The sequence below is a fragment of the Misgurnus anguillicaudatus genome, chromosome 10 (genome assembly GCF_027580225.2).
Source record: "Misgurnus anguillicaudatus chromosome 10, ASM2758022v2, whole genome shotgun sequence".
NCBI classification, from domain to species: Eukaryota; Metazoa; Chordata; class Actinopteri; order Cypriniformes; family Cobitidae; genus Misgurnus; species Misgurnus anguillicaudatus.
The window spans coordinates 16257987-16279109 of record NC_073346.2 but is presented as its reverse complement, the minus strand read 5'-3'; the positions used below and the strand labels follow the sequence as shown (position 1 = coordinate 16279109).

General features: G+C 40.5%; 1 protein-coding gene across 1 annotated transcript in view; it reads right to left on the bottom strand.

Moving 5' to 3' along the window:
- Positions 1-314: 314 nt before the first annotated feature.
- Positions 315-21123, bottom strand: part of ankib1b (ankyrin repeat and IBR domain containing 1b) — a 33285-nt gene continuing 12476 nt past the window's right edge. Inside the window, exons 5-20 of the mRNA XM_073871973.1 lie at positions 20833-20950; positions 18426-18634; positions 18113-18201; positions 17842-17986; positions 14258-14413; positions 13462-13561; positions 13225-13355; positions 12015-12149; positions 11808-11894; positions 9842-9908; positions 9140-9285; positions 8138-8316; positions 6855-6906; positions 2394-2499; positions 1999-2042; positions 315-1921 (exon numbers count right to left, since the gene is read on the bottom strand). Of these exons, the coding sequence (XP_073728074.1) occupies positions 1175-1921; positions 1999-2042; positions 2394-2499; positions 6855-6906; positions 8138-8316; positions 9140-9285; positions 9842-9908; positions 11808-11894; positions 12015-12149; positions 13225-13355; positions 13462-13561; positions 14258-14413; positions 17842-17986; positions 18113-18201; positions 18426-18634; positions 20833-20950 (2511 nt within the window). The 3' untranslated portion in view covers positions 315-1174. The remainder of the gene's footprint in view (positions 1922-1998; positions 2043-2393; positions 2500-6854; positions 6907-8137; positions 8317-9139; positions 9286-9841; positions 9909-11807; positions 11895-12014; positions 12150-13224; positions 13356-13461; positions 13562-14257; positions 14414-17841; positions 17987-18112; positions 18202-18425; positions 18635-20832; positions 20951-21123) is intronic.

The window sequence follows — 21123 nt, the reverse complement described above, 5'->3', positions numbered from 1 at the left end:
GCCATTTAAGCTTGGTCACCATTCACTTTAATTTTATGGAAAAAAACATCAGGAGCATTCTGCTAAACTGCTTTTTTGTTCCAAGGTAACATGAGGGTAAAAAATAATGCCAACATTTTTGTTTTAAGGTGAACAATACCTTTAAATGTTAAATATTTCTTGTTGTTGAAATGTTATCGCCACACTTTCTGGATTTCTCATCTTAAAACACAATGCACATTCACATTCAATATAAATGGATACAATAATCCATTATTTTAGTTTTTTATAAAGATTCTCTGTAACGGGACCGGAAACATGCTAACAAGGGCAAATCAACATATATAAAAGTTTATTTTTTTTAATTAAGCTCAGTTTGCGTAACTGCCACCTGATAATCCAACGCCGTCTATCTGAACTTCCCACATACTGGGCGCCGAGCGCAAGAGAGTGGCTATAAATAAAGCGAAGTTTCACAGAAAAGGCACTGTGATAAGTTGCAAAGAGAAAACCGAGCCAGTGCGGCGGCGCTCCTGAAATGAGCCGAACCTCACCGATACTTTCGAATTTACCATTGAAGGATTACAGTGATTGCATTTGACCCAAAAAATGAAGAAGTAGACTGCGCAACCGACCGTACATTTAGTTTCTGTGATGATCGGCAGCACAGAACAGCCCCGCTCTTCTGTATGCGTCTCTTAACACTACAGGTCTAGTTTAAAGGAAGGATAGGGCGACCGAGCCCTTCAGCAGCAGGCACAGTCGGCACACCGTCCACTGGGCGTTAGTGAACTCTGGGTGTGCTAGCCAGTGTTTTTGGCACCTACAGTGTCTTTTACATCCTAACATTTATGCGGATAAAGACTTTACTATACAGTAGATATTTTCTCATCATTACAGATTAAGCCCTACGGCATTGGCTGTCTGCGTAAGATTACCTCACGGACTTCTCTCTCTTTTTTATTACGTGGTTCAGTTGCTGACTCTTCAGAAGTGTTTCACACTTTATGATTGGAAAGAGTTTTTTTTTTAGTGAGCAAAGAACACTAGTTACGAGTACTGACCAATTTGTGAACTCGGCTTCAGACAATAGACACGAAAGCTTTTCTCGTTGTGATTAATCTCGCCTCGAGTTTGAACCCCAGCGACTACTTCACATGAAAAAGTGGCTTAGCGTATAAGAAGGGTCGGTATTTCATACAAGATGCACTTGACCCTCCCATTCAGAAGAGCTACTGCTAGGCTGGTCAGGGTCAGAGTCACATTTCGGGGTATCGGAGTGACACGGGTTGGAACCGCTCGGAGTTTCCCCTAACTCGACAGACGAAGGAGGTACTGGAGATACGTCGTGAGCCACCAGGTCGAGCTGCGTCGGCCTGACAGGCTCACGTTCTTCTGTGGCGCCGTACTCGCGCTCTTGCTCTCTATCGCCCCCTGATGTCCACTGCGTATCGGTGCACTCCGAAGCAGAGAATTCTTGATGCGTCGCCGAGGGCACCAAATTGATATTCTGGGGGTTCATGTCATGAAACCAAGCCATGATGTTGCCCAGAAGGTTGGCGCTCTCTGTGTTGAAGTCAGTAGACTCCAGGCGTCCCGAAAGAGGTTGGTAGGTGCCCTCTGCGGACTCACGAGTCGGATTGCTAAGATTGTCATAACGCAGGGGAACGTTCTGGCCGCTGATATTTCCCAGCTTCTTCAAACTGTCACCCACCTCCAACAGCTCAGAGCTGCTTAGGGCAGCGCGGGGCACATCTATACCGCACAGCATCGAATCCAGCCGCGTGGGCAGGGATGTTCCAATGGCCCCTAGAGACGCCTCATTGGCCAGTATCTCTTGAGCATCAACACCAGCACCGCCTAAAGCCAGACCGGACTCCTGCAGGGACAGCTGGATGGCCAAGAGAATATTCGGGTCATCCTCATCCAGAGAGCCGTGAGGCTGTAAGGCACAAGATCGGATGTTACTATAAGCCGAGGATCTGCAGAATAATCCATTTGCGGACGTGCAACGCTTACCATTGGCAAACCTTGTCTCTGACCACCGCCGATTTCCTGTGTGTCTACAAAGGAAAAACAATGGAAAAAGTGATCAATTGTTTAGTTTCCTAGGGTACTTTTGAGTTTTGTATCCTGACTCCAAGGGTGGCAACGCTGTTTACACTACTCATCTGGATTTAGTTACACATACTGACGGTTTATGAGCCCGAACACTTTGTGTGGAACTTCCTTCAAGTCTAACCGACATCTTTTCCCCATCAACGAATAAAAATAACACTCCATTATTTTATATAGCTTAATAAAAGCCTGTATCACGAAAAGAGAGCGTTAACAGAACGTTCACATTGCATTTTTACTGCATTTTAGGCTGAGGTCAGCGTGTGCGAAAGATGCAGGATTTTTCTTCTCCACACCTAAAGTGCCGTGGTCATCGGGATCGGGTGTGTTGCTGCGCAGACTGGCCATGTCTCCCCGTCTGCGTTGCCTGTGTCTGCGTCTGTACTGGAACTCGGCATACTCCTACAACACAAAAACACACGCAGCACTGTTTCACATCTGCTTCAAATGTGCTATCAGCATTCTCCACGGGCCCTGTAAATAAAAGTCAACATCTCTGAGAAACTCGTCACAGGAACAGATATCTGCTGTGACGCTATCAAAACTAAGGAGGGTTATTTATTGCCTTTGATGTGTCACAATACCAAACAGATGTTATAAGCTGAAATGTGAGAGAAGTTGCTTGAATCATGTACATATTCAAACAAGCTTATGCTAGGTAATGAACATGATACTTTATGGGCTTCAGTATGTGTGTGTCTGTTTAGTCTATGTAAGGGTTAAATGTACAGTCATCCTGTCAATATGGCAAAAAAATGTTGGTATGTTACAAGAACCTTTGGCCTATTAATGACCTGCCGTAATGACAGAAGTACTGTTCATGATCCCAGTTATTACAGAGACACCCCAATTATAAAATTATACTCAAATCGAAGTGTTGTGTTAGAAGAAAAGTGACACACTCGATGCAAGACTTAAAACTAGCAGTGTGGCAATTTTACAACTTATCGGCCATTATACAAAAATATCTGACCTCACATTAGCCTTGTTTTTATTACAGATTTGTAAAAATCAGTTGCGCTATTTTCAAAATGCCAACAAAAAACTATTTTGAAATGACAGGATGTTCATTAAAGGTGCATTGTGTAACTTTTAGAAGGATCTTTTGACAGAAATACAATATAATATTAAGGCTGGGGACGATTAATTGTGCAAATGCGCGTTTTCTGAATGAATGAATTTTAATGAATTACAGTGAAATGCCGCCACATCCAAAAGCCAGAGGGCGCTCTCATGCAGAAACTCCATTTGTGCCACAGAAAAAGAACCATTACAAACACTATTTCAGGAAATGTCTATAAGCATATTTACATCGCTGTTCTTCAAATTGTTACAGGTATTTTCATGATAATAAAGAATATTTTGAATGATTGTGTTTGACGAGTGTTGCTTTTTTAAATGCATGTTATAAACGACTTAAACTCATGGTGATTTTAGATTGATACGCGGTGCATCCGAAAATTGTAAATTGCTGCCTTCTGAGGCAGCATTCCAAGGCAGGAAGGAATGAAGGCATGTCTGAATCCAATGTTAGGTTTACTTCTTGATTCATAATGATTTTAGATTGATTAAGACTTCCTACTTATCAAAGATCCGTAGTACACGCACAAGCTGCGCATGAAACACAGAATCGGAGTCTTGCGGTTCAAAATCGATTTCAGACAGGCATTTTTAATGGGAAACGCGATGCATCGTCCCAGCCCTATATAATATACATAACTATATTATCAGTGGTGTATAAAGACCTTACATAAGACCTGTATTGTTTTTATTTCCTTAGAATTTTTATCTACATACATCACGGGTCTCCTTACATGGAAGTAACAGCCATGTTTATACAGTCGCCCCCAAACTGTTCTACAGAGCGCATTTCATCCCTACGTTGTTGACATGTTTGTCCTGTGGCAGCTACCGTAGCTTCTCACTGCGTTCGAAATTGAGGTTTGCAAATTTGCAAACTCTCTGCTAGATGCCGCTAAAAAAACCCACACTGGACCTTTAACCAATGCAACTAAAACAAGTCATTCCAAGAATCATGGTGAAGGATGTTGGTAGGTTTACGTGTATTGTAGCCACTGCTGATTTAACCAAAAGACACCCAGGCGTGTTATCAAAGCATTAATGGCAAGAAAAGCCCCTTATGAGCCACGTATGAGGTGTTTCTGGGATGTTATAGAAATTCTTTAGAATGTGAAAATCTGTTTCTATTGCAGTTTCGCAATATATTCCTTTTTTTAAAATCGCCTGAATGACCTCTTCTATAGAGCAGAAAAAGTAAAAAGCAATTTTTTCGAAATAGGAGCATTTGCATTGGGCGTATTTTTGAATTTGCGCAATTTAAAGGATAAAGCTAAAGGATAGTCCCATTTTTATGCATGCACGAGGGTCTATGTATAGTGCGTGTGAAGTAGGGCTTATAACCCCAAAAAGGTTCCTCACTTGTTGTTTTACGATGATGGAAGTGCTACAATAAGCATGCACATAGGCGCCGATCCCGTGGGTGCTCTGGGGCTCGGCTGGAGCACCCACCAAAATGGCCAAGCACATATGCACAGTTGCTTTACATTTACTTCACACGTCACGTCTAAAATCACACAAAAAACTTTACCATTCCGCTTTCCTCCCCTTCAAAGTGCGTGCAGCACTCCAGAGCATCTGTCGTTGCTAAGTAACCTAAGCATTGCTTGACGCTGTGATGAGCACCCACCGGCAGAGAAAGAATTGGCGCCTTCGAACATGCATGTTTGTTAAGAACTGTATATCTGATCCTTGTTTACATTTTTATATTTCAAAATATATGTATGCATTATATATATATGTATAAGACCTATCAGTGTACGTGCACATACGCGCATGAAGCAAATTTTGTCATCAGTATACTTTGTACTCATAGGCATGCGCATACAGGAGAATGTAGTAGATGCATTGTATTTGTTGCAATGTACACGCGTTGAAAGTCTGTGTACACGTACGAGCCAAATAAACTATACTTGTGCTTTCAACTGTACACGCACGTTCTTGTACTATACTCCAGGCTTAATAGAAATGCATCTACCATTGATGACCAATCAGAATCAGTTATTTCAGACATGTAGCCGTATCATTTCTTTTTTTCCTTTCATTTAAAATGCCATGCCAGTTTCTATGGCTATGTTCATGGTGAGGGTGGGGTTTAATTATAAAGAATTAAAAAAAAATGTAAAACTACATCTGGTTTGACTTGGTAAAAAACGTTCTCAAAAGTATTAACAGAAAAAACAAACTTAGATCTGTATAACAACAACTTACTCTTTACCGGGTATTGATCTATAATGAACTTGTTCCAATTTTGATTGTACCGCAGAACTTGACTTTACAAAATTATAAAAAAAATTTGTCTAACCCAGACTAAAGCTGCATGCAAAAAGCATACAAAAGTAGAAGCAACTGAAAGAAACTGCACATTTAGGAAAAACATTTCTGAGAGGAACAGCTCAAGCATCAGTAATAGAAAACTTTACTTTCTATAAGATGAACTATCATTCATCTTCCCTTGAAGCCATAAAAACTGTGCCATAACCTGAATAATAGATTACAAAGAGCAGCAACCAGCATTATATTTTGAAACAGTGGCCTGCTTCACCTCAAAAAATCTCCAATAACACATTAAGGGCGATTTATAGTCGTGCGTAGGTTCTACGCCGTAGCTACGGCGTAGGCTATCCGTAGCCTGTGCGTGTGCGTAGCTCTGCGTAGCCTGACGCGCACCTCACAAAAAAATTAACAGCGCGTCAGATCTACGCGGACCGCAAGCGCTGTGATTGGTCCACCAGAACCCCTCCCGTCAGGTAAAAAAACTGCGTCATAGGTATTTCCGTTTGTGACGGTGAAAACAAAGTTGAGGAGTGATTTAACTCAAACTGCATCAAAAGTCACTGTTTATTTACTTCCATCATTGCTGGTCTTCTCAAATTATACACAACAAGTTGCTGTTTCTTCTTTGTTTGTGGGTTAACTTGCTAAGCTTCTTCTTCTTTCACGTTTGTGCTGCTACTGTGGTTACACGCGTGGATACTGCCTACCAGCGGTCGCGCGTGTGTTTGCACGTCGACGCGGACGACGACGCAAAAGTATAAATGAAAACCGACGCGGAACCTACGCCGTCGCTGCTACGCCGTAGGACCTATGCACGACTATAACGAGCCCTTTATTCGTGACCTCTGCGGTATAGCGAAAGCAAAATAAGCAAGTTGCAACACCAAAGGCATCTTTCAGAGGACCTTCTCCTGAATGACTTTTCAAAGATGGCAAAATGCATCAGAGCAAGAAATCTTTCCTTGGTGTGCAAAGTGTCTTTCTAAAAAGACATAAATGCAACAAAAAGCATGCGACCAAATAAAAAGTGATGTACATGACAGGTGCTGTTCTGCCGTTCTTGAGATGGGGTCTAATGAGGATTTATTAATACCTGCAGATGGCTTCCTGTATACTGACAGCGCTCTCTCGGATCAATTCCCCCGAGAAAGGCTTGATTCCTCTGGATCTTTAGATCAGAACAAAACACAGGCACACACTGTTTATCTTCACATTTCACATTTACAGCTACTGCAACTTCACTCAATTTTGTTCAATAGGCCTGGATGGAGGTTCAAACCTTCAAGCGCTGTACGTCAGGTTTACAAACGTTGCCCACAGTATAGATTTATTGAAAAGCACTCTACATTAAACCATCCCCAAAGGCTTTTCCATATGGCTGTATACCAAACAAAACACCTTACCTCTGGAGAGGCGAAACCCAAGTACTCCCAGTCCCATGTCCCACCAGCAAAACTGTAAACATACAAAAAGAGTACTACATTACTTTAATCAGATTCCAGCAAATAACAACATTTAATGGCCCTATTTACATCGCCTAAATAAATCCATATGTACATATATGTGTTTCATGGCAGGGGGAAATAATGTTAACATATATTGAAATATTTAGACATTGCTTTTGACTACTGTTACAACACAGCCTTTAAATCCTGCAAACATTTAACAATAAATTTTAATTTTAAAGGACAAGTTCGGTATTTTAGGTAGTCCTGTTTTCAGATTGTTTATGATGAAATAGAACGGTTTTGACTGAAATTTCGACATATGCGTCTGCCCCGAGAATTTTCGGGTGTTTGTGTTTCACCTCCCACCCCTACAATGGGTTTAATGGTGCACTGGAACAATCCTTCCTAAAATGCATTAAACTTTCGTTTACAAATACGTGAAACTCACCGAGTGGTCAGGGGTGTTCACTGATATGCTCACACAAAAATCGCTGCAAAAGATGATTTCCAACAAGTGTTTTAGCATTCGTCGTTAACTTGTGGACCTATTTTTCCAAATTCCAAACGCCTCACACTCGTATATTCTTCCATTGAGAGCTTAAATAATAGAAACTCCAGTCCAGGTGGTGGCGCTAATCCAGCTTTGCCAATTGCAAGAATACAAACAACGTTCCCGGCGCGGAGTAATACCGTACCTCACAGCACATCTAATACAAGTCAATGGAGTTGCAAAAACTAAGATAAAACCTGTTGGAATGCGTAATTTGCAGCAATTTTTGTGTGAGAATATCAGTGAACACCCCTGACCACTCGGTGAGTTTCACGTCTTTGTAAACGAAAGTTTAATGCATTTTAGGAAGGATTGTTCCAGTGCACCATTAAACCCATTGTAGGGGTGTGAGGGGAAACACAAACACCTGAAAATTCTCGGGGCAGCCGCATATGTTGAAATTTCAGTCAAAACCGTTCTATATCATCATAAACAATCTGAAAACAGGGCTTTAAGTGTAAAATACCGAACTTGTCCATTAATGCAGGTATCACAACCTCGGTCCTCGGAGGGAAAGCACTCAAAAAACTGATTGCTGGGACAAACATTGCATAAGCCAATAAACTCGTGATGTACAAAATAAACTTTCACATCACAATTTTTTCTCATTGCATCTTCTGTCACCCAGAAGTAAAATACATTTTGACTAAACCGTAAGCAGCCTGATATTCAGAAAGAAGTCTCTTACCTGCGTCGAGGGGCTTCGGGTGAGTCGTTGGGGGCCACGCCTCTCGCCACAGAAGCCAGAAACTCCTGCCGTTTCTGCTGCACCAAGCATGCGGCGCGGATGATTTTATGACGGGGGGTGCGGAGGTACGGTCTGTTGACCTTTTGCGCAAGGTCTTCAGTCACCATTTCCAAGTCAGTCTAATGGGAGCAAAACAGGGTTCCCACACCTTAGTTAACTTCAAATTCAATGACCTTTCAAGGACTTTCCAGATCCAATACCCTCAAATTCAAGGACTAAATGTAAGGATAAATTTCAAGTGAGAGCAAGGTTGCATCGAGTTACCTTTTAAGATACATTGTTACAGTTCCCTTTTTAGGGAACTTACGCTGCGTCACTGCGGTGACACTTTGGGGACGCCTCCAGGGGTAAGTGTGTCTGAATGTGTATATCAAATTCAACCAATGGTGAGGCTTAACAACAAAGACAGGGTGACGTGGGAGCCAGGAAGTATTTCGCTATCTTAAATATATTGCCAAAGGCGGCATTAGAGGGACGCAGGAATTGTGGCAAGGGAGACGCAGCGTCTCGTTCCCTTTTTTAGGGAACAACAGTTACATACGTAACCCGAGATGTTTTCATGTGTCAAACACCAACTATGCAAAAAAGCATTTTGGTATGAATCAACATTCGCATACAGAAGATATAAGCATTTAAAGCGAACAGTTTAGCACGTGTGCTTAAAAGGCTGGAAATTGTATAAGATAATCCTACACTATACAGGGAATAATATGGATTTTTTTCCAAAAAAAACTTCTTGCATTAAATAGATTCAAGCACTTTCAATGACCTGTATCTATGTATGTATATTTTCAAAAACTTCCCAGGGGCTTGAATCCCCCCCAGATTCACAAACTTTCAAGGATTTCAAGGCCCCGTGGGAACTCTGGCAAAAGAAGCATCATTGCTAACTCAGAACAGTCTGGGATAAGCACTTCCGACTATTTACTCCACGTTACTGACCTGCATAAGTTCATATATTTCCTTCTTTGTGCTTTTGGGCTCCAGATAGAACCCGTAAGGGTAAGAGCACTTGAGAATGCGGCGGGTCTTGAGTAGTTCATGCACTGCATCTTCAATGAAAGTAGTGTCTGGAGGACCTCCCTCTCCTGCAACAACACAGCAAGACAAATCACAAGTTTAAAAAAAAATCATAAGCCTCAGGTATAAAGCTATATACAGTACTACCAGACTATAGACCCCTTCAAGGTTTGTAAACATTGAATGACTATCGGGTGCGCGCGCAGCATGGGGTCAAACTGTTCATACCATCCAGGCTTTATATATATATTTAATCTAACAGGGCTGAAAAATTTTTACTTACCTCAAATGAAGTGAGCACTACAAACACAAGCCTCTTTGATATTTGCATTGTTCCAGTCTGCACGTTAATTGCTTGCAGACGCAGATGTTGTATTTTTTTTGTTTTTGAGATTCTGCATGAATCGCGAAAACTTAACGGAAGACCTGGTGCGATTTTCACAGCCCACAACGTAAGTAGGCATTTTTGACGATACCGAGTAATACGCAACTCAATCTGCTGTAATGTCTTTTCTGACCCCAACATGCGCAGTTGGAACCGCCTGTGACGTGAACCGTGAAGGGGTCTATACAATTTAACAAAGGACAAAATATTATAAATAAAAGTCCTGCTTTGCATCTTACTTCCACTCAGAACTTTGCTTAGCTGTTCCATCTTGTCTTTGGCTGTCTTAAGCAGCCGTTCCTCAAGCTGTAAGAGAGGATAGTAGAAATATCTCAGTGTAAAATGGAGACATTTTGCATATTGGCTTTGGACTACAAGCAGCCTACAAGTGTACCTAAGAAACTCAAAGGTCCGAGACATGCATTTGTTATTATACCACAGGTCTGTTGAATGCTATATTCTGATTGGCTGAGAAATGTTCTGTGGGTATGCATTAATTTCTAATAAACGCACACCTAACTTGTCAAATGTCTTAAAAATAGGCACCAGAGCAATGTTTGTGGTAACCGTGGTATAAAATGAAAAATTTACTACGGTCCTTAGAATTATTTGAAAATAATGCACACCTGAGGTGTAAAGGCACTCCGCTTCGAGTCGTGCCGCATTGCACCTTGGGTGTGCATTATTTTCTTATAATTCAAGGGCTCATCGACAATTATTCCTTACTTAATGCGTTCAAGTCAGAGAATAACATAAAAGTATACTGCCAGAAATAAAAGTACAAAACTGTACCTTTTCTGTCAGTGGGGCTGTACCCTTTCAAAAAGTACAGCTTTGCACCTAGAGATTGCATTTTAGTACCTCAGAGGTACATACTGGGACCAAAGAGAGCTTATTAGTACCTCAAAAATACATATATTAGTATCCCAAAGGTACATATTGGTACTAATGTTTACATATCTGTACCTAATGGTTCATACAATTACCTTTTTAAAGGGCGCTGCCCAACTGACAGCTAGGGTACATATTTTGACTTTTCTCTAACAATGTAGGTCCTTAAGGTATGGTAATCTACAAAATTGTATTCTGTTTTGTATTCCTGTAAAGGAACGAAACGTAAACTTAGTGTACAGCCCAGTGACAGAAAATGTACAGTTTTGTACCTTTATTTCTGACAGTGTAGCAAAAACATTATGTAACAAAAAAGTTTTCCTGAAAACTTTATGATTACTTATATTAACTATAGTGTCCACACAGCTTGCCCATTACAAGTCATAGAAATCCTAGTCATACATTGGTATTGAATAAAAATAAAGATTTTTCGCACATTTATGTAAAATGACTGAAATACAGACTTTGCAAAATCATTCATTACCATTGACAACAAACATGCTTTTTATAATGTTAAAAGAATAGACACATCCCATACCTCACAACTCGCAAGTTTCCCACTTAAAGGAACAGTATGTAGAATTGTGGCCAACACTGATATTGCAATCACAAAACTTGTGGCTAAAACTGGTACTGCAATCACACAACTGGTGGCCAATACACAACATTACAACATATACATCAGTTGAGGGCTGCAACTCCACTTTTTAAATGACAATATCCTGGCCAGACCACTGTTGTGAGTGATATAAGTATTTGAAATGAAAATGATTTCTTAATGTGTATAGTGACATGTCAGGGCCATTTTATGATTAATTGATATACATTTCTTATATACTGTTCCTTTAAATATGACTCTAATCATTCATGTGCATAAAACTCAATGTAAGTGTAGTAATAATTCCGATATTTGATGTGAAAACTGGAAACTGAAAGCACGTTTATGATCTGGGAATCTCTAATCTGATTGGCTGGCTTTACACAACTTTTAGGATCAAGGGCACATGTGATTAAGTTATGCTTAAAAATGACTGGGATGATAAATCTTCTACTTTTTTTAAAAATATGTGTTATTTTAATTCAGACACTTGGCAGCAGATAAACTGGATTCTATGGGCAGAATACTATACTGATATGTTTTCTGAATTATGTCAGTAAAATAGTCCGTTTTTTTTTTAAGAACAATCAAATATACTTTGCATGTAAAAAAAAATGTTTGGAGGTCACTTGAATTCTTGAACTTAGCTTATGCTGTTTAATCAAATGTACAGCAATGCAAGACTATGTAACATCCAACTGTTTGGGTATTATTACCTTGTAGCTGTGTTCGTGGTTCTTAAAGCGTGTGTAATAGTGCATGAAGCGATCCAGCTCCTGAAAGTTTTTGTGTTTCTTCTCAGCCTCAAGTTAAAATGATGCATTAATGTGCAGGCACAGCATTACTCACTTTAATGCTTATTATTTGATATAATCTTTCATTATCTTCTCAAAAGTATACAAATTTGTATGTCAACGTTGTACCTCAACGGTCATCTCCTTGGACTGTTCCTCCACATGCTGAATGACCTCATAGCGCGTGCACCGGTAATATCCTCCTGTAGAGGAACTGTGTTTCTTCCACTCCTCCAGACAGATCCAGCAGAAATCATACTTACACTGTACAAAGAAAACTTACACTTTCTATCACCAACACTAAAACAAGTCTATTAGCTCACCTTTACTGTGTCACTAGCAAATATATCAGTCTACTACAGGCAGTACACTGGGAGCAGTGGGCCTCTGAAAGGATTAAGTTTGTTGCTTTCTCACTTTTGCTTTCTGCTAGTATTTGCCACGTTTCCCCTGTTGAATAACCTTGCCGTAAGACTATAAAGATTGACTTAAAAGGCATTACTTCCCTAAAGCACATTTTTCAATCATAAGAAGGAATTGCACAGCTTTCCTTTATCGTGATAAGAGAGAGAAAGATCTATTAAATATGTTGCATTTGTGGGACTGTCAACAAATCACAATTTTAATAATAACATTCAATTATTATGTCAACCATGTGATCGCTGGTATAAACAAAGCATTATGCTGAACACAAAAATAGAGCTACAACAAACATCAGATCAAAGAAAATATCATAACCTGTCAAATATAATTTGACAAAAAATCTTAGGATTTAATACTTTTATAGCACTGAAGTCAGGACTTCATAAAATGTTTCACTTTTGACAGTCAAAATATATTAATTTTGTCTTTGAGCTATTGGTATCACTGACAAGTGTTCCTTCAAGTTTTTTCTTACTAACGCTGACAAACTCTATTCAGAAATACAATTCCACCACTCTAGGAGTCCCACAGGGTTCTGTCCTTGGCCCACTCCTTCTCTTAATCTACTTGTCTTTTCGGAGTCACATTGATCGTCTCCTTTGTTGATGACCAAGTTTATTTTACTACTTGTTCTGCTACTAACCATCCCACCAATTTCTGTGACCATCTGTATCAGTGATAAAACACAAGGCAAACTCCAATTTCTCAAACCAAAAACCAACAAAAAATGTTAAACTAATTGATTACTGATTTAAAATTGTAGCCATTGAAATCTTAATATAATGTCTTATCATCCACTGATAAAGTTCACACAAGTTCTTGTCAAGCCTGCATTCTTCTACCTCAGCAAAACTCACCCCCACTTAAGCTGGTATATAAATAAACCCTATTATGATTTTTATTATCAAGCAATAACCTTGGCACATTGCATGTGGTTACAGCCCTCATTCTTCTGAATGGGAGATTTGCAGTTGGCACAGGGTTTTGAGTTGGTGAGTAACCACAGGCAGTTGGCAGCATCTTCATACGCCTCACTTACACCTGCCACTGAAATGCAAAAAGACAGAAATACAGATGGTTCAACAACATTTTCAGAACAGTTTTCATCACAAAAGATGAAAGTGACGACTGGAGTGTCCAAACCAAAACATACGCTCTTCTGGTTTCATATCAGTGACCTTCTGAAGCCACATCTTCCATGTTTGGCAGTCACAGGGTTCATGGGCTTCTCCTTGACATTCCCAACAGAAGAGGATCATCATTGTGATGTCAGAAAAAAATCAACAGAATATCTTGTTTGTATTCTATACACTTCTGTCGGGATACTATAGCAAAGGATCGTGGGGGATTAAGCTGTTTCCATGCAACTTGTATGTGAAATGTAAGCGTAAGTATAAATACTTAAGTACACATTTCCTTCATTATTAGGTATCATTCTTAGCAGTTTCAGGTGTTTGAAATAGCTTATGATGCTATACTATTTAAAAACATTGATGGACGCCTTAAGATGACACCTTCAGCTATGGAAACACTCCAATATTTCCATATTTAGTGAGACAGCTGAAATGTTTGTGCGTGTGAGATAGAGGAGAGGGTGTATTTAGTGAAATGTAATGTTCAGACCTGGCACAGGCAGTGATGAAATATGTGCCTTCTTTGTGGGTGTGTATACGTCTATGTGTGTTTGTGTGTTGGGACAGAAGGCCCAGAGCTGTGCGAAACAATCCTGCCACGGACCTCTGCGGGCAAACATGCATACAAACAGATTCTTCTTTTCCGTATATAGGTCATGTACATATATCAGTCTAGTGGTCGAATGAAATTAAAATATAAGTGGTGAAAGGTCTTAACTAACATATGTAAAAACAAAATGATACTAATATGTTCAAGAGCACTGGAGTTTAGTTGAGGGATTTGATATGGATGACTGGCACTGACCAACAGAAGAGATGGCCCTTGCCACAATCCACTGCAGGGGCCTGAAGGTGAGGGAAGCTGAGCGGGTCAGAGGTACTGGCACCAGGCCCCTGTCCAGCCAAACGCACCGCTCTATCACAGCCGGCCCGTGGACACCACCGGATGGCAGGATTATTCTCAACAAATGCCTGTGAAAGAGAAATCGAGAGACATTTATGCAAATGGACACTTTTAACCAACGTGACTTTTTCAAGACACACATTTTATCAGTATTGACCCTTAACGCAATAATCTACCAATTCAGCTACAGGAACAACCAATGTTACCGATAGTACCGACTGCATATGGCTGTATGAAATGTGAAAAACCTAAAAACTGTTGACAAGCTAAACCAAAATGATAATATCTTGTCCCGCCTGGTTCATCTAATCTGTTGAGTCAATGGATGAGAGTTAATTTTTACCAACAGCTCTAGAAGTCTCTTAGTAAACACTGACCCTGAAAGCAGCTCAGACGCCCCTGCGAAAGATTCAACATCGCCATGGCAACGTAATGAAAGGCTTGGGACTCCACAGCGTGAGAGTGTCATTCTCAGACAGTCTCTGATGAGAGCTGCCATTGTTACAGTTACTTCAATCTTCTTGGCTCCCATTTCAATGATCCACAGCTTTGGACTGACTTTACAATAACACCAAAACATGTTCAGTGTACTAGATCTGTGTTACTGCAAAGCTACCTAAGATGGCAGAATCACAGCACTTAAAACAACTACAGAGCGGCGAATTAAGTGAACCCCTTTAAATCAGTTAACTTCAAATTCAAGGACCTTTCAAGGACTTTCCAGGTCCAATACCCTCAAATAATTCAAGGACTAAATGTGGGGACACATTTCAGTAAGAGCAAGGTTACATCGTGTTACCTTTTAAGATATATTGTTACAGTTCCCTTTCAAGGGAACTCGCGCTGCGTCACTGCAGTGACACTTTGGGGACGCCTCCAGGGGTAAGTGCATCTGAATGTCTATATCAAATTCAACCAATGGTGAGGCTTAACGACAAAGACAGGGTGACGCGGGAGCCAGGAAGTATATCGCTATCTGAAATATTGCTAAAGACAATGTTACAGGGACGCAGGAAGTATGGCAAGGGAGACGCAACGTCTCGTTCCCTTCTCAGGGAACAACAGTTACATACGTAACCCGAGACGTTTTCATGTGTCAAACACAACTATGCAAAAAAGCATTTCGGTATGAATCAACATTCACATACAGAAGATATAAGCATTTAAAGCGAACAGTTTAGCACACATGCTTAAAAGGCTAGAAATTTCTTGCATAAAATAGATTCAAACACTTTCAATTATCTGTATCTATGTATGTATATTTACAAAAACTTCCCAGGGCCTTGAATCTTTCCCCCCAGATTCACAATCTTTCAAGGATTTCAAGGACCCCTGCAAAACCTGTAAAATGTCGTTGCATCCGAAAATCAGTATGCAAGGTGAGTAGTACCGGTATGTCTAAATTCATAGTATTTGAGAAACAGTTGGCAAAAAGTACCCGTATGACCTAATACTTCCAGCTAGGTTTTTAAGTGTGCATTGGATGGACACTACTATCCCATGAGGCCAAGCTAAATTCAAAAAAGTGAAAGAAGTAAATTAGTAGGGAGGAGACAGAGTTATATCGCCAATTAGTATATGGGGATGATAAGTAGACCAATGGGCAAGTTTTGCCAGGATGCGAGGGCACACCCCTACTCTTCTTCGACGAACATCCTAGGATTGTTAACGATCACAAAATGGTGCTTTTCTATTGGATAGTACGAGCCAATATGGTACTACACGGTTGGCCTCAGCACGCTTTACTTTGGCTCGGTTTGCTTTTGGTTTAGTGCCGGTTCACAGTGGAAGGGATTATGGACGAATCATTAACGCGATGCAAACAAATGTTCAACGCGGGATCAACGGAGCATATCGATGGTGTTCTTGATTCTCGCCATGTGGATGTTTTTCACAGCTAGAGGGAGTTTGGGAACTCGTACAACAAAGCGAAGTTGACAACATCACTTAAGCCGAAGGTATAATCGGGCCATACGCATTGACATCATTTTCATAATTACGACAGCGCGTGCGCGTAAAAATGTTGAGACAGGACACTACACAACAAACAATTACACAAAGGCAATAGACAGCGTTTGGAGACACACCATTTCTTCTTTTATTTTCATTTATTCCAAGAGCAGAAACCTGTGGAGCATTTTTGTCACCATAATGTTTGATTCCTGTTCTTTGTTTTTCTTGTTGTTTGTTCTAAACCTTGTTTGCAATGGTGAATCCGCTATTTTTCCTCTATCTATCTAAATTTTTTGATGTACTGTAAATGTCGTGAATCAATTTAATTCAATTCAAAGCCCTGACGACCTGGTAGAGTAATAATTTGAATAAGAAATCATTTGCATTGCGTACGTGTCGAACGCGGCCATCCGGGCGTAGCCGTGGAGAGTATACTCGTGAATTTAGCAATGATGCTGGTAGTGATGATTCTCTGACTTAAGTGCGATCCATAGTCGTGCGTAGGTCCCACGGCGCAGCTACGGCGCAGGCTATCCGTAGCCTGTGCGTAGCTCTGCGTAGCCTGACGCGCACCTCACAAATTTTCTAACAGCGCGTCGGCTCTACGCGGACCGTAAGCGCTGTGATTGGTCCACCAGAACCCCTCCCGTCAGGTAAAAAAACTGCGTCATAGGTATTTCCGTTTGAGACGGTGAAAACAAAGACGAGCCAAGTTGAGGAGTGATTTAACTTAAACTGAAACATAAGTCGCTGTTTATTTACTTCCATCATTGCTGTTCTTCTCAAATTATACACAACAAGTTGCTATTTCTTCTTCGTTTGTGGGTTTACTTGCTTAGCTTCTTCTTCTGTGACGACTTCTGCTGCTACTGTGGTTACACGCGTGATTACTGCCAACCAGCGGTTTCGCGTGTGTTTGCACGTCGACGCGGACGGCGACGCACAAGTATAAATGAAAACCGACGCGGAACCTACGCCGTCGCTGCTACGCCGTAGGACCTACGCACGACTATAAATCGCCCTTAATCAGTCATCTGCAGTGTTAAGCTGCATTCGGACTAGCAGCGACTAGCAATAGCAGAGCGACACAAACTCAATGATTTCAATGGAAGCTAGCGACTTCCGACATCACGAGCGGCAGTGACCGTTGACAGCATGTCCAGTCGCGCGTCTAATTTGAGAAATGTTTAACTTTATGCAAATTATGAGCGACTTTCAAAAGCGACTACCAATGAGAACGAAGCATTGTAGTTCACGTCATCCGTCTCTTGTCAGTTACTGGAGTGAACGATACTTATTTGTTTATGACAACCAGATTTAGAAACGCCTCATTTGAAAAGACGAGAGATACACAGCGACAGGACCCTCAACCGAGGTGATACAAAAAAATTAAAACGTTTTAAATGACAAATAAGTAGCTACTTCATCCAATTCAGTACATACTGCCCCTGTAAATGATTTTGAATGCAGTTTAAAACTCGGTATAGAAACAGTAGGTGTGCATAAAGAATCCGAGTACAACATACCGCACACATCATCATACCTTGATGTCAAACTGCAGATAACGTTTGTCCATCTCTCTGGACACGATGCTCTCAATGACCTCAACAGGAACCAGCTGGAAGCAGTCATAAGCTGGGCAAAAGATGTTATGGGCCTCCCCCTCTTGGATTTTCAGATTCAAAAAGCTGCAAAGGGGAACAAACACATGCCTGGAGTTACATCATGACAGCAGCAATAACATGTGAGAATGACTGACATGTGATTGAATTAAAAAATGACGAAGTGAGAAGTTCCCATATAAAAACTTTTACCTTTCCCAGCATCCCCTGCAAAACTCGTGACCGCATGGAATATCAACAGGCTCTTCGAACATAGATGCTGCACACATACAAATCCCGCACTGCCGGTATAAAAAAAAACATGACACCTTCAGTGAGACACCTACGTAAGAGATGGTTTGATTTAATCTAATGTGATAACTCATTCTTATGTCTTTTAATACACTTATTTGATAAGAAAACTACATTAGCTATATAAACTATATTCTGTACAGGCAGACAATGATAGATGGAAAAGGTACTGAGTATCATTTTAACACAAGAGGCAATATGTATAATCCTTCACCAAGGAGCGATCATCATCAGCAGGCGTCAGGCTGATCTCATCCGGGGAGGTGATGGATGATCGGGTGGTTCGAGGTGTACGGGGTGACGGTAGGGTGTCCCAAGTGTTGTAGCCTCTGGGTGGAGGGGTTGGCATTTGAACGCCAGAGCGCTGGCAGCAGTCTTCAGCGTTAGACATCCAAGCTTCCAGGAGCTTCTCCCTATCCCAGTCTACAGATTTAAGGAATAATGTGTACGACAAGGTACAATACTTCAAAATTAAAGATTATATTGTTTACATGGAGAAACACAATCTTTGACTTTTCAAATGTTCCTCTGTACCAGCTTGTTTGCAAACAAATTCATCCATTTCAATACAAGGTTGCTTCTCGAAGGTCTAAACAGAATAAAGGGATAGTTCACCCAAAAATGTAAATTCTGTCATCATTTACTTACTCTCATGTTGTTACACACCTGCACAAATTTCTATTTTCTTATGAACAAAAAGATATTTTGAGGGATGTTTGTAACCAAACCAATCAGAGGCCCCATTCACTTCCATTGTAATTAAAATTATGGAAGTGAATGGTTTGGTTCCTCAAAATATCTTCCTTTGTGTTCATCAGAACAAAGAAATTTATGCTGGTTTGTAACAACATGTGAGTAAATAGTGACAGAATTTTCATTTTTGGGTGAACTATCCCTTTAAAGGAATAGTCTACTCATTTTCAATATTAAAATATGTTATTACCTTAACTAAGAACATCCCTCTATCATCTGTGTGCGTGCACGTAAGCGCTGGAGCGCGCTGCGACACTTCGATAGCATTTAGCTTAGCCCCATTCATTCAATGGTACCATTTAGAGATAAAGTTATAAGTGACCAAACACATCAACGTTTTTCCTATTTAAGACGAGTAGTTATACGAGCAAGTTTGGTGGCACAAAACAAAACGCAGCGCTTTTCTAAGCGGATTTAAAAGAGGAACTATATTATATGGCATAATAGCACTTTTGGGAGTACTTCGACTCTGGGCAGTAACACCCTCCCTCTCCCATTATGAGAGTGAGAAGGGGAGCGGACTTTTCAGGCGAGTCGAAGTACTCCCAAAAGTGCCACCACGCCACAAAATACAGCCCCTCCCCTAAATACGCCTAGAAAAGCGCTACGCTCTATCCTGCACCACCAAACCTGCTCGTATAACTACTCGTCTTAAATAGGAAAAACGTTGATGTGTTTGGTCACTTCTAACTTTATCTCTAAATGGTACCATTGAATGAATGGGGCTAAGCTAAATGCTATCAAAGCGTCGCAGCGCACTCCAGCGCTTACGTGCACGCACACAGATGATAGAGGGATGTATCAACAATTCTTAGTTAAGGTAATAACATATTTTAATATTGAAAATGAGTAGACTATTCCTTTAAGTGGGAAGTTTCCCTACAGTATATATAAAACCCCCTAGGTCCCCATTGTATTAAACCTGCCAGTCATCTCAAAACAATGGTGTGATACTCCTACATAAGAGAAACAAAACCCCAAAGTAGGTCAAATATGCTATTAGCAATAATTCACGAATTTAATTCAAAAACATGAAAAGTGTGTAGTCAATTCATTCTATTCAAAACCTATGCATGGGATTGTTATATATAAAAAGACATTTTTATTTCCTAAAGTGAACGTAATCAAACTGCATCAATGAAGAGCATGTGGGTTTATAAGAAAAGATAAGAAATCGGAGATGGTCTCCAGATCTTAAACAAGCCAAATGAATACACAAAGCCAAAAATAACTTTATCATACCCACAGAAAGAGGACAAATATTCCCAAAACAACTTTATGAAACCCTAAATTCATTACACCTGCTCAGACAACTGTTTGTACTCCGTAAAAGAGAGTTATGTAGGAGTATCACACTATTGGTTTGACCCCCAGGGGCTTTTATATACTGTAGGAAAACCCCCTAAATTAAACTGTTTAGATTTTGTTACACAGAGGTGCCTGAATTTGTACATTCGAGTTTAAGATTAAAAGGCGGTGAGTTGTATATTTAATCTTGGGCTGAAGAACCCCATGGTGGTTATGGCAATAACAGCCGCAATTATGAATCAGAGCTTTGCCCTTCGCCTCCCATGGGCTCTAGTGACAGCCTGCTTGCATAATTGGAGATTATTAAAGAAAGCACTGATCCAATTACGAGTCTTGTGCCAGTGCATTTAGCAGCTCTGAAGACGAGTGCTTTTATCAAATACGAAGAAAAAACCTCCCTGCGGCTTTCTGTACACCTGCTGTAAGAGGACGACTGATAGACTGTATAAAAAAATACCTTACAACTTATTTATCCTACCATCAATTTACATAGCATACTGTGATTGTTCATAAAGATTCTTCAGTGCATCAAGGACTTTGTGAGCATGACGCTAGCGTACCATGAGCCCGGAGGAGAGCTTCAGCAGTGAAGAGAGGAGCTTGCAACATGTCTGCAGTCTCTACTATCAGCATGTCCTTCAGTCTTCTGAGATCCTGCACTCGCAAACCTTCATAAAACTGAAACACAGGTAGAGATGCACCTCAGTCAGTATATGAATTATGTATGGTTTTTTTTCAATTTGACTTTTGTGTAAACATTGCAATTTAACCTGGACATTGTCAGGATGCAGTCAGTTGAAGTTCATGTAAATCTATCACAAAATAATGAATAATGAACCCCGCACACTTTT